Genomic DNA, 17,204 nt, shown 5'->3' with positions numbered 1-17,204 from the left:
GCCCCATCCCATTCCCCCAGATCAACATGTCCCTGTCAGCTCCATCCCATTCCCCCTCCAGCTCAACATGTCTCTGTCCAGCCCCATCCCATTCCCCCAGCTCAACATGTCTCTGTCCAGCCCCATCCCATTCCCCCAGCTCAACATGTCTCTGTCCAGCTCCATCCCATTCCCCCAGCTCAACATATCCCTGTCCAGCTCCATCCCATTCCCCCCAGCTCAACATGTCTCTGTCCAGCCCCATCCCATTCCCCCCCAGCTCAACATGTCCCTGTCCAGCCCCATCCCATTCCCCCCAGATCAACATGTCTCTGTCCAGCCCCATCCCATTCCCCCAGCTCAACATATCCCTGTCCAGCCCCATCCCATTCCCCCCAGATCAACATGTCCCTGTCCAGCTCCATCCCATTCCCTCCAGCTCAACATGTCTCTGTCCAACCCCATCCCATTCCCCCAGCTCAACATGTCTCTGTCCAGCTCCATCCCATTCCCTCCAGCTCAACATGTCCCTGTCCAGCCCCATCCCATTCCCCCAGCTCAACATGTCCCTGTCCAGCTCCATCCCACCCCCAGCTCAACATGTCCCTGTCCAGCTCCATCCCACCCCCAGCTCAACATGTCCCTGTCCAGCTCCATCCCACCCCCAGCTCAACATGTCCCTGTCAGCTCCATCCCACCCCCAGCTCAACATGTCCCTGTCCAGCTCCATCCCCCCCCAGCTCAACATGTCTCTGTCCAACCCCATCCCATTCCCCCAGCTCAACATGTCTCTGTCCTGCCCCATCCCATTCCCCCCAGCTCAACATGTCTCTGTCCAGCTCCATCCCATTCCCCTCCAGCTCAACATGTCTCTGTCCAACCCCATCCCATTCCCCCAGCTCAACATGTCTCTGTCCAGCTCCACCCCCCCCAGCTCAACATGTCCCTGTCCTGCCCCATTCCATTCCCCCAACTCAACATGTCTCTGTCCAGCTCCACCCCCCCAGCTCAACATGTCTCTGTCCAGCTCCATCCCATTCCCCCCAGCTCAACATGTCCCTGTCCAGCCCCATCCCATTCCCTCCAGCTCAACATGTCCCTGTCCAGCCCCATCCCATTCCCTCCAGCTCAACATGTCTCTGTCCAGCCCCAACATATTCATTGCTGTTAAGTACAGTCTGTGAACAAAGTTAAAATGTATTAGTTTATGTTTTGGATAACAGGATACCCAAGATCATATTTCTCCATATTCTGTTCCAGTTAAAGGGTGGTTCAGATTCACTTAGATCTGTGGACCATACTTTTTTAATGGCTAGCTCAGAATATGAGCTTTCCAAGAGTTGTTTATATATTATAGAGATCATTCCTTTCGGGAGCCCAGATCATTTATTTATAAATCATTGGATGGTTGAGTTTCCCCAGAAGGCAGACATCGGAGGATGGGGTGGATTGAGATGCAAACTCCACGTGGGAAAAAACACAGATCTCTCGTTTAAACTCCATGGATGTAATGGTTCAGTCCAACTCCGTGGATGTAATGGTTGAGTCCGACTCCGTGGATGTAATGTTTCAGTCCAACTCCGTGGATGTAATGGTTCAGTCCAACTCCATGGATGTAATGGTTCAGTCCACCTCCATGGATGTAATGGTTCAGTCCAACTCCATGGATGTAATGGTTCAGTCCAACTCCATGGATGTAATGGTTCAGTCCAACTCCATGGATGTAATGGTTCAGTCCAACTCCATGGATGTAATGGTTCAGTCCAACTCCATGGATGTAATGGTTCAGTCCAACTCCATGGATGTAATGGTTCAGTCCAACTCCATGCATGTAATGGTTCAGTCCAACTCCATGGATGTAATGTTTCAGTCCAACTCCGTGGATGTAATGTTTCAGTCCGACTCCGTGGATGTAATGGTTCAGTCCGACTCCGTGGATGTAATGGTTGAGTCCGACTCCGTGGATGTAATGGTTCAGTCCGACTCCGTGGATGTAATGGTTCAGTCCGACTCCGTGGATGTAATGGTTCAGTCCAACTCCGTGGATGTAATGGTTCAGTCCAACTCAATAATGGTTCAGTCCAACTCCATGGATGTAATGGTTGAGTCCGACTCCGTGGATGTAATGGTTCAGTCCAACTCCGTGGATGTAATGGTTCAGTCCAACTCAATAATGGTTCAGTCCAACTCCGTGGATGTAATGGTTCAGTCCAACTCAATAATGGTTCAGTCCAACTCCGTAGATGTAATGGTTCAGTCCAACTCAATAATGGTTCAGTCCAACTCCGTGGATGTAATGGTTCAGTCCAACTCCGTGGATGTAATGGTTCAGTCCAACTCTGTGGATGTAATGGTTCAGTCCAACTCCGTGGATGTAATGGTTGAGTCCAACTCAATAATGTTTCAGTCCAACTCCATGGATGTAATGGTTGAGTCCGACTCCGTGGATGTAATGGTTCAGTCCAACTCCGTTGTAAGATTTGGAAGTAATGAAACATTACAGCGCCATCTTGTGGCTCTTTCAGGAGATTCTGAAGCCCTGTGGATCTTGGTCCTAAAACATGGCACTATGAAGGGAATACACTGCCATTTAGGACGCAAACATCATCACAATACCTAGGTCAGGGCTGGCCAACCCTCTTCCTGGAGATCTACTGTCCTGTAGGTTTACAGTCCAACCGTCTTCCTGGAGATCTACTGTCCTGTGGGTCAAACATCATCACAATAACTAGGTCAGGGCTGGCCAACCCTCTTCCTGGAGATCTACTGTCCTGTAGGTTTACAGTCCAACCGTCTTCCTGGAGATCTACTGTCCTGTGGGTCAAACATCATCACAATAACTAGGTCAGGGCTGTCCAACCCTCTTCCTGGAGATCTACTGTCCTGTAGGTTTACAGTCCAACCGTCTTCCTGGAGATCTACTGTCCTGTGGGTCAAACATCATCACAATAACTAGGTCAGGGCTGGCCAACCCTCTTCCTGGAGATCTACTGTCCTGTGGGTCAAACATCATCACAATAACTAGGTTGGACTGAAAACCCACAGGACAGTAGATCTCCAGGAAGAGGGTTGGACTGATAACCTACAGGACAGTAGATCTCCAGGAAGAGGGTTGGATAGCACTGGACTAGACAATCCAGGTAGTCTGAGAGTTGCTAGAATAGCCGTCTCTGTATCATTCTACTGGGAAAACAACCCACAGCAATATCATCATCATTGAAAGTATCCCCAAATAGAGCCCTGTTCCCTATATAGTACACTACTGTTGATCAGAACACCATGGTGGGCCCTGGTCTAAAGTAGTGTACTGTATAGGGAATAGGTTGTCAATTGAGACGTAACCCCATTTAGTATTTGATAAAGCAGAGGATTGTGTGCAGCGAGTCCGAGCGGTTAAATAAATCCCTGTGTTCAGCACGACGATTTAATGAGTGATTTTCTACCAATTACACTCTGTTTCCATGGTGACCCATTGACACCGCTTCTCTGTGTGTGTGTGTGTGTGTGTGTGTGTGTGTGTGTGTGTGTGTGTGTGTGTGTGTGTGTGTGTGTGTGTGTGGCGGGACTCAGTCGCTCTCTTCTCCCATAACTAAGCCCGTCTAAGTCTATAATGAATTTCCTCCAGACTACAACAGAAGAGTTGAAGCATCACTAAGTCAAAACCTATTGGACGTCTGAAGGAATTAAGGAAATGGGATGAGAAAAGGGACTTTAGACAGCTAGGAAACAGCCAGAGTCAACAGCACCCTATTGTCTAGTGTTAAAGGGCCCATAGGGCTCTGGTCTAAAGTAGTGCACTACTTAGGGAATAGGGTGCCATTTGGGATAGAGGGCAAGATTTGAGCTAAGGGACAGCAGACCAGCCAACCTGCCAGCCAGCCAACCTGCCAGCCAAACCTGCCAGCCAACCTGCCAGCCAACCTGCCAGCCAGCCAATCAACCTGCCAGCCAGCCAGCCAATCAACCTGCCAGCCAGCCAGCCAAACCAGTCAGCCAGCCAAACTGCCAGCAAAACACATGAGCCAACATGGAGAGCCGTAAACACCTATCTAAAATGGCCATCTGAGAGGGGTTGGTGTTCTTACTGGGTCTGCGCAGCTGCACAGGGTTACCCCTCGCTGCAGTGATGTTGGTGGAAACTGGACCACCGTAGGGCTCTGGCTGTAGATCCAGCTCCATGTACAGCAGCTCTCTGCCAGCTCTGTTAGCTTTAGCCGCAGGGCTAACGGGGATGTTGACGTAGTTCACACTGGGGTCGGTGTGGTGACGCCTGTCCAGGACTGATGACATCATCATGGCAGAAGCATCCGGAGGAAACTTAAAGAATCTCCCTGGGAGAATGACAGAGTCAGTCAGACAGACACTCCCTGGGAGAATGACAGAGTCAGACAGACAGACAGACAGACAGACACTCCCTGGGAGAATGACAGAGTCAGACAGACAGGCAGACACTCCCTGGGACAATGACAGAGTCAGACAGACAGAGACTCAGTCAGACAGACAGACACTCCCTGGGAGTATGACAGAGAGTCAGTCAGGGGAAGCAGGACCGTAGTAACAGAATATAATGATGTGACAGACAGACAGACAGTCAGACAGACAGACAGACAGACAGACAGACAGACAGACAGACAGAGACAGACAGACAGACAGACAGACAGACAGACAGACAGACAGACAGACAGACAGACAGACAGACAGACAGACAGACAGACAGACGAGGACCGTAGTAACAGAATATAATGATGTGACAGACAGTCAGACAGACAGACAGACAGACAGACAGACAGACAGACAGACAGAGAGACAGAGACAGACAGACAGACAGACAGACAGACAGACAGACAGACAGACAGACAGAGAGACAGAGAGACAGAGAGACAGACAGAGACAGACAGACAGACAGACAGACAGACAGACAGACAGAGAGAGACAGACAGACAGACAGACAGACAGACAGACAGACAGACAGAGACAGACAGACAGACAGACAGACAGACAGACAGACAGACAGACAGACAGACAGAGACAGACAGACAGACAGACAGACAGACAGACAGACAGACAGTCGAGGACCGTAGTAACAGAATATAATGATGTGACAGTCAGACAGACAGACAGACAGACAGACAGTCGAGGACCGTAGTAACAGAATATAATGATGTGAGCAGGACAACATGTAAAGTGTCCCGCAATGTCAAATGTACATTTAAATCAAGTTTAATTAAATGGATGTAGCGATATTAGCAACCTATCGATTAATCAACAGTCGTATTTTCAAACCCACACGACGAAGGACATGTCCACATGAAAAGGTATTTTAACAGATAAAAAGACTAAACCTTGTAGATCATGTCATGTTGGTAAAAAAAAAAAAACAACAACCAGGATGCATTGCTCTCACCGCCAGAGACTGAGGTCTGTCTGCTTGGCGTCATCGTGCCGTGGGGAGGTGGGGGTGAATAGGAGGGTTCTAGAGGGTGAGAGAGGCCCGCCTCACCCCGCACCACCTCTCTACACTGGGGTGGTGGATCTGAGAAATGTAGGACAGTAATGAAGGTTATCAGCAACAGGTTAATGAATATATACAGGCGATTAGACTGGTTAATGAATATATACAGGCCATTAGACTGGTTAATGAATATATACAGACCATTAGACTGGTTAATTAATATATACAGGCCATTAGACTGGTTAATGAATATATACAGGCCATTAGACTGGTTAATGAATATATACAGGCGATTAGACTGGTTAATGAATATATACAGGCCATTAGACTGGTTAATGAATATATACAGACCATTAGACTGGTTAATTAATATATACAGGCCATTAGACTGGTTAATTAATATATACAGGCCATTAGACTGGTTAATGAATATATACAGGCCATTAGACTGGTTAATGAATATATACAGACCATTAGACTGGTTAATGAATATATACAGGCCATTAGACAGGTTAATGAATATATATCATTTAGTTACAATGTTACATGAGAATAATGGTGTAAATACACAGACAGACACAGAGACAAGACACACAGACAGACCTGGTGTTGGGGAAAGCCCTGAATGTGAAGGGCTGTTTGTCTAAAATGGAACAGAAAGAGAACAAATATTAGACAATATATTACATTATACTACAGCACATTATACTAGAATACTTTATAATACAACACATTATACTATGATACATTATACTAAAATACATTATAATACAATACATTATACTACAATACAACACATTATACTATGATACATTATACTAAAATACATTATAATACAACACATTACACTATAATACAACACATTATACTATAATACTTTATACTAAAATACATTATACTACAATACATTATAATACAACATATTATACTATGATACATTATACTACAATACATTATAATACAACACATTACACTATAATACAACACATTATACTATAATACATTATACTAAAATACATTATACTACAACACATTACACTATAATACAACACATTATACTATAATACTTTATACTAAAATACATTATACTACAATACATTATACTACAATACATTATACTACAATACATTATACTACAATACATTATACTACAATACAATACATTAAACTACAATACATTATACTACAATACATTATACTACAATACATTATACTACAACACATTATACTACAATACATTATACTACAATACATTATACTACAATACATTATACTACAATACAATACATTAAACTACAATACATTATACTACACCACATTATACTACAATACATTATACTACAATACAATACATTATACTACAATACATTATACTACAACACATTATACTACAATACATTATACTACAATACAATACATTAAACTACAATACATCATACTACAATACATCATACTACAATACATTATACTACAATACATTACAACACATTATACCACAATACATTATACTACAATAGATTATACTACAATACCATACATTATACTACAATACATTATACTACAATAGAATACATTATACTACAATATAATACATTATACTACAATACAATACATTATGCTACAATACATTATACTACAATACAATACATTATACTACAATACATTATCCTACACCACATTATACTACAATACATTATACTACAATACATTATACTACAATACATTATACTACAATACATCATACTACAATACATTATACTACAATACAATACATTATACTACAATACATTATACTACAATAGAATACATTATACTACAATACATTATACTACAATACATTATACTACAATACATCATACTACAATACATTATACTACAATACATTATACTACAATACATTATACTACAATAGAATACATTATACTACAATACATTATACTACAATACATTATACATTATACTACAATACATTATACTACAATACATTATACTACAATACATTATACAACAATACATCATACTACAATACATTATACTACAATACAATACATTAAACTACAATACATTATACTACACCACATTATACTACAATACATTATACTACAATACATTATACTACAATACATCATACTACAATACATTATACTACAATACAATACATTAAACTACAATACATTATACTACACCACATTATACTACACCACATTATACTACAATACATTATACTACAATACATTATACTACAATACATTATACTACAATACATCATACTACAATACATTATACTACAATACAATACATTATACTACAATACATTATACTACAATAGAATACATTATACTACAATACATTATACTACAATACATTATACTACAATACATTATACTACAATAGAATACATTATACTACAATACATTATACTACAATACATTATACATTATACTACAATACATTATACTACAATACATTATACTACAATACATTATACAACAATACATCATACTACAATACATTATACTACAATACAATACATTAAACTACAATACATTATACTACACCACATTATACTACAATACATTATACTACAATACATTATACTACAATACATCATACTACAATACATTATACTACAATACAATACATTAAACTACAATACATTATACTACACCACATTATACTACAATACATTATACTACAACACATTATACTACAATATATTATACTACAATACATTATACTACAATACATTATACTACACCACATTATACTACAATACATTATACTACAATACATTATACTACAATAGATTATACTACAACACATTATACTACAATACATTATACTAAAATACAATACATTAAACTACAATACATTATACTACACCACATTATACTACAATACATTATACTACAATACATTATACTACAATACATTATACTACAATACATTATACTACAATACATTATACTACAATACAATACATTAAACTACAATACATTATACTACACCACATTACACTACAATACATTATACTACAATACATTATACTACAATACAATACATTATACTACAATACATTATACTACAACACATTATACTACAATACATTATACTACAATACAATACATTAAACTACAATACATCATACTACAATACATCATACTACAATACATTATACTACAATACATTATAATACAACACATTATACTATAATACATTATACTACAACACATTACACTACAACACATTATACCACAATACATTATACTACAATAGATTATACTACAATACAATACATTATACTACAATACATTATACTACAATAGAATACATTATACTACAATAGAATACATTATACTACAATACAATACATTATGCTACAATACATTATACTACAATACAATACATTATACTACAATACATTATCCTACACCACATTATACTACAATACATTATACTACAATACATTATACTACAATACATTATACTACAATACATCATACTACAATACATTATACTACAATACAATACATTATACTACAATACATTATACTACAATAGAATACATTATACTACAATACATTATACTACAATACATTATACTACAATAGAACACATTATACTACAATACATTATACTACAATACATTATACTACAATACAATACATTATACTACAATACATTATACTACAATACATTATACTACAATACATTATACTACAATACATCATACTACAATACATTATACTACAATAGAATACATTATACTACAATACATTATACTACAATACATTATACTACAATAGAACACATTATACTACAATACATTATACTACAATACATTATACTACAATACAATACATTATACTACAATACATTATACTACAATACATTAAACTACAATACATTATACTACACCACATTATACTACAATACATTATACTACAATACATTATACTACAATACATTATACTACAATACATTATACTACACCACATTATACTACAATACATTATACTACAATACATTATACTACAACACATTATACTACAATACATTATACTACAATACAATACATTAAACTACAATACATTATACTACACCACATTATACTACAATACATTATACTACAATACATTATACTACAATAGAATACATTATACTACAATACATTATACTACAATACATTATACTACAATACATTATACTACAACACATTATACTACAATACATTATACTACAATACATTATACTACAATACATTATACTACAATACATTATTCTACAATACATTATACTACACCACATTATACTACAATACATTATACTACAATACATTATTCTACAATACATTATACTACAATACATTATACTACAATACATTATACTACAATAGAATACATTATACTACAATACATTATACTACAATACATTATACTACAATACATTATACTACAACACATTATACTACAATACATTATACTACAATACATTATACTACAATACATTATACTACAATACAAAACATTAAACTACAATACATTATACTACACCACATTATACTACAATACATTATACTACAATACATTATACTACAATACAATACATTATACTACAATACATTATACTACAACACATTATACTACAATACATTATACTACAATACAATACATTAAACTACAATACATCATACTACAATACATCATACTACAATACATTATACTACAATACATTATAATACAACACATTATACTATAATACATTATACTACAACACATTATACTACAATACATTATACTACAATACATTATACTACAATACATTATACTACAATACAAAACATTAAACTACAATACATTATACTACACCACATTATACTACAATACATTATACTACAATACATTATACTACAATACAATACATTATACTACAATACATTATACTACAACACATTATACTACAATACATTATACTACAATACATTATACTACAATAGAATACATTATACTACAATACATTATACTACAATACATTATACTACAATACATTATACTACAACACATTATACTACAATACATTATACTACAATACATTATACTACAATACATTATACTACAATACATTATTCTACAATACATTATACTACACCACATTATACTACAATACATTATACTACAATACATTATTCTACAATACATTATACTACAATACATTATACTACAATACATTATACTACAATAGAATACATTATACTACAATACATTATACTACAATACATTATACTACAATACATTATACTACAACACATTATACTACAATACATTATACTACAATACATTATACTACAATACATTATACTACAATACAAAACATTAAACTACAATACATTATACTACACCACATTATACTACAATACATTATACTACAATACATTATACTACAATACAATACATTATACTACAATACATTATACTACAACACATTATACTACAATACATTATACTACAATACAATACATTAAACTACAATACATCATACTACAATACATCATACTACAATACATTATACTACAATACATTATAATACAACACATTATACTATAATACATTATACTACAACACATTATACTACAATACATTATACTACAATACATTATACTACAATACATTATACTACAATACAAAACATTAAACTACAATACATTATACTACACCACATTATACTACAATACATTATACTACAATACATTATACTACAATACAATACATTATACTACAATACATTATACTACAACACATTATACTACAATACATTATACTACAATACAATACATTAAACTACAATACATCATACTACAATACATCATACTACAATACATTATACTACAATACATTATAATACAACACATTATACTATAATACATTATACTACAACACATTACACTACAACACATTATACCACAATACATTATACTACAATAGATTATACTACAATACAATACATTATACTACAATAGAATACATTATACTACAATAGAATACATTATACTACAATACAATACATTTTGCTACAATACATTATACTACAATACAATACATTATACTACAATACATTATACTACAATAGAATACATTATACTACAATACATTATACTACAATACATTATACTACAATACAATACATTATACTACAATACATTATACTACAATACATTATACTACAATACAATACATTATACTACAATACATTATACTACAATAGAATACATTATACTACAATACATTATACTACAATACATTATACTACACCACATTATACTACAATACATTATACTACAATACATTATACTACAATACATTATACTACAATAGAATACATTATACTACAATACATTATACTACAATACATTATACTACAATACATTATACTACAATACATCATACTACAATACATTATACTACAATACAATACATTATACTACAATACATTATACTACAATAGAATACATTATACTACAATACATTATACTACAATACATTATACTACAATACAATACATTATACTACAATACATTATACTACAATACAATACATTATACTACAATACATTATACTACAATAGAATACATTATACTACAATACATTATACTACAATACATTATACTACACCACATTATACTACAATACATTATACTACAATACATTATACTACAATACATTATACTACAATACATTATCCTACACCACATTATACTACAATACATTATGCTACAATACATTATACTACAATACATTATACTACAATACATTATACTACAATAAATCATACTACAATACAATACATTAAACTACAATACATTATACTACACCACATTATACTACAATACATTATACTACAATACATTATACTACAATACATTATACTACAATACATTATACTACACCACATTATACTACAATACATTATACTACAATACATTATACTACAACACATTATACTACAACACATTATACTACAACACATTATACTACAACACATTATACTACAATACATTATACTACAATACATTATACTACAATACATTATACTACAATACAATACATTAAACTACAATACATTATACTACACCACATTATACTACAATACATTATACTACAATACATTATACTACAATAGAATACATTATACTACAATACATTATACTACAACACAATATACTACAATACATTATACTACAATACAATACATTAAACTACAATACATCATACTACAATACATCATACTACAATACATTATACTACAATACATTATACTACAATACAATACATTATACTACACCACATTATACTAGAATACATTATACTACAATACATTATTCTACAACACATTATACTACAATACATTATACTACAATACAATACATTAAACTACAATACATCATACTACAATACATCATACTACAATACATTATACTACAATACATTATACTACAATACAATACATTATACTACACCACATTATACTAGAATACATTATACTACAATACATTATTCTACAACACATTATACTACAATACATTATTCTACAACACATTATACTACAATACATTATACTACAATACATTATTCTTCAATACATTATACTACAATACATTATACTACACCACATTACAATACAATACATTATACTACAATAGATCATACTCCAATACATTATACTACAGCACATTCTACTACAATACAACACACTCTCCCCCTCTCTCTTCTCTCTTTTAAGGAGAGGTTTTCTTCAGGTGATTGTCTGGTTATTAAAAACCCACGGCATTGCTCTTCTTCTATCAGTTGTCTTCTATTGACAGCACACGGAGTTTGACAAGTTCTCGTTGATGACACACACGGTGAGGTGTGAGGACTGCTAATCTGATTAGTACGGTGAGGTGTGATGACTGTTAATCTGATTAGTACGGTGAGGTGTGAGGACTGCTAATCTGATTAGTACGGTGAGGTGTGAGGACTGTTAATCTGATTAGTACGGTGAGGTGTGAGGACTGTTAATCTGATTAGTACGGTGAGGTGTGAGGACTGTTAATCTGATTAGTACGGTGAGGTGTGATGACTGTTAATCTGATTAGTACGGTGAGGTGTGAGGACTGCTAATCTGATTAGTACGGTGAGGTGTGAGGACTGTTAATCTGATTAGTACGGTGAGGTGTGAGGACTGTTAATCTGATTAGTACGGTGAGGTGTGATGACTGTTAATCTGATTAGTACGGTGAGGTGTGAGGACTGTTAATCTGATTAGTACGGTGAGGTGTGAGGACTGCTAATCTGATTAGTACGGTGAGGTGTGAGGACTGCTAATCTGATTAGTACGGTGAGGTGTGAGGACTGCTAATCTGATTAGTACGGTGAGGTGTGAGGACTGTTAATCTGATTAGTACGGTGAGGTGTGAGGACTGTTAATCTGATTAGTACGGTGAGGTGTGAGGACTGTTAATCTGATTAGTACGGTGAGGTGTGAGGACTGTTAATCTGATTAGTACGGTGAGGTGTGAGGACTGTTAATCTGATTAGTACGGTGAGGTGTGAGGACTGTTAATCTGATTAGTACGGTGAGGTGTGAGGACTGTTAATCTGATTAGTACGGTGAGGTGTGAGGACTGTTAATCTGATTAGTACGGTGAGGTGTGATGACTGTTAATCTGATTAGTACGGTGAGGTGTGAGGACTGTTAATCTGATTAGTACGGTGAGGTGTGAGGACTGTTAATCTGATTAGTACGGTGAGGTGTGAGGACTGCTAATCTGATTAGTACGGTGAGGTGTGAGGACTGCTAATCTGATTAGTACGGTGAGGTGTGAGGACTGTTAATCTGATTAGTACGGTGAGGTGTGAGGACTGTTAATCTGATTAGTACGGTGAGGTGTGAGGACTGTTAATCTGATTAGTACGGTGAGGTGTGAGGACTGTTAATCTGATTAGTACGGTGAGGTGTGAGGACTGTTAATCTGATTAGTACGGTGAGGTGTGAGGACTGCTAATCTGATTAGTACGGTGAGGTGTGAGGACTGTTAATCTGATTAGTACGGTGAGGTGTGATGACTGTTAATCTGATTAGTACGGTGAGGTGTGAGGACTGCTAATCTGATTAGTACGGTGAGGTGTGAGGACTGTTAATCTGATTAGTACGGTGAGGTGTGAGGACTGTTAATCTGATTAGTACGGTGAGGTGTGATGACTGTTAATCTGATTAGTACGGTGAGGTGTGAGGACTGTTAATCTGATTAGTACGGTGAGGTGTGAGGACTGTTAATCTGATTAGTACGGTGAGGTGTGAGGACTGCTAATCTGATTAGTACGGTGAGGTGTGAGGACTGTTAATCTGATTAGTACGGTGAGGTGTGAGGACTGTTAATCTGATTAGTACGGTGAGGTGTGAGGACTGTTAATCTGATTAGTACGGTGAGGTGTGATGACTGTTAATCTGATTAGTACGGTGAGGTGTGAGGACTGTTAATCTGATTAGTACGGTGAGGTGTGAGGACTGTTAATCTGATTAGTACGGTGAGGTGTGAGGACTGTTAATCTGATTAGTACGGTGAGGTGTGAGGACTGTTAATCTGATTAGTACGGTGAGGTGTGAGGACTGTTAATCTGATTAGTACGGTGAGGTGTGAGGACTGTTAATCTGATTAGTACGGTGAGGTGTGAGGACTGTTAATCTGATTAGTACGGTGAGGTGTGAGGACTGCTAATCTAATGAGTTCTCAGTGCTCAGCAGACGGGAGGAGGGAACACACTGTGTTCTCCGTTCCAAACGGAACCCTATTCCCTATAAAGTGCACTACTTCCAAACCAGGACAATAGGTACTATGTAGGGAATAAGGTGGCGTTTTGGGACACGAAGGTGTTGTTTGGTCAGAGGGGATGGTTAAAGATGTGAAAAGAAAAGGCAAGGAAATAAATGGTAAGATGTTGTTGTTGTTGTAACAATAAATGATCGTTAATATGGTTAAAATGGTGGGTGAATATTTCACACTTCCTCGCTCACAGCAGAGATGAAAGAGGAACCCTTTTCAAAAACATAACAATATATTCCAATTTGTAAATCATTACATTTACATTTAAGTCATTTAGCAGACGCTCTTATCCAGAGCGACTTACAAATTGGTGCATTCACCTTATGACCTCCAGTGGAACAGTAGTGCATCTAAATCTTTTCAGGGGGAGGGGGGGTGAGAGGGATTACTTTATCCTATCCTAGGTATTCCTTAAAGTCGCTCTGGATAAGAGCGTCTGCTAAATGACTTAAATGTAAAATGTAAATGATACACCCCTTAGCAGCAGCTTTTATTCAAAGCAACTGACAGTCATGCTGGATATATTTTACATATGGCTGGCCCAGAATCTAACCCACAACCCTGGTGTTGCAAGCTCTACACAAACTGATCCATACAGGATAACTATTAACACACTGACTACACCAAGCTGACTACACCAAGCTCTACACAAACTGATCCATACAGGATAACTATTAACACACTGACTACACCAAGCTGACTACACCAAGCTCTACCAACTGATCCATACAGGATAACTATTAACACACTGACTACACCAAGCTGACTACACCAAGCTCTACCAACTGATCCATACAGGATAACTATTAACACACTGACTACACCAAGCTGACTACACCAAGCTCTACCAACTGAACCATACAGGATAACTACTAACATACTGACTACACCAACTACTAACATACTGAATACACCAACTACTAACAGACTGACTACACCAACTACTAACATACTGACTCACCAACTACTAACAGACTGACTACACCAACTACTAACAGACTGACTACACCAACTACTAACATACTGACTACACCAACTACTAACAGACTGACGACACCAAGCTGACTACACCAACTACTAACATACTGACTACACCAACTACTAACAGACTGACGACACCAACTACTAACAGACTGACTACACCAACTACTAACAGACTGACTACACCAACTACTAACATACTGACTACACCAACTACTAACATACTGACTACACCAACTACTAACAGACTGACGACACCAACTACTAACAGACTGACTACACCAAGCTGACTACACCAACTACTAACATACTGACTACACCAACTACTAACAGACTGACTACACCAAGCTGACTACACCAACTACTAACAGACTGACTACACCAAGCTGACTACACCAACTACTAACAGACTGACTACACCAAGCTGACTACACCAACTACTAACATACTGACTACACCAACTACTAACAGACTGACTACACCAAGCTGACTACACCAACTACTAACATACTGACTACACCAACTACTAACAGACTGACGACACCAAGCTGACTACACCAACTACTAACAGACTGACTACACCAACTACTAACAGACTGACTACACCAAGCTGACTACACCAACTACTAACATACTGACTACACCAACTACTAACAGACTGACTACACCAAGCTGACTACACCAACTACTAACAGAATGACTACACCAACTACTAACAGACTGACTACACCAACTACTAACAGACTGACTACACCAAGCTGACTACACCAACTACTAACATACTGACTACACCAACTACTAACAGACTGACTACACCAAGCTGACTACACCAACTACTAACAGACTGACTACACCAACTACTAACAGACTGACTACACCAACTACTAACAGACTGACGACACCAACTACTAACAGACTGACTACACCAACTAC

The 17,204-nt window shown here is 36.0% G+C and overlaps 1 protein-coding gene across 1 annotated transcript in view; it reads right to left on the bottom strand.

Moving 5' to 3' along the window:
* Positions 1-3,823: 3,823 nt before the first annotated feature.
* The window catches only part of LOC115120349 (protein Dok-7-like), a 58,712-nt gene continuing 45,331 nt past the window's right edge, over positions 3,824-17,204 (bottom strand). Inside the window, exons 9-12 of the mRNA XM_065004507.1 lie at positions 6,035-6,074; positions 5,384-5,512; positions 4,065-4,310; positions 3,824-3,981 (exon numbers count right to left, since the gene is read on the bottom strand). Of these exons, the coding sequence (XP_064860579.1) occupies positions 3,824-3,981; positions 4,065-4,310; positions 5,384-5,512; positions 6,035-6,074 (573 nt within the window). The remainder of the gene's footprint in view (positions 3,982-4,064; positions 4,311-5,383; positions 5,513-6,034; positions 6,075-17,204) is intronic.

Source organism: Oncorhynchus nerka, linkage group LG18 (assembly GCF_034236695.1).
Source record: "Oncorhynchus nerka isolate Pitt River linkage group LG18, Oner_Uvic_2.0, whole genome shotgun sequence".
Lineage (NCBI taxonomy): Eukaryota > Metazoa > Chordata > Actinopteri > Salmoniformes > Salmonidae > Oncorhynchus > Oncorhynchus nerka.
This window is presented reverse-complemented; position numbering and strand designations above follow the sequence as displayed.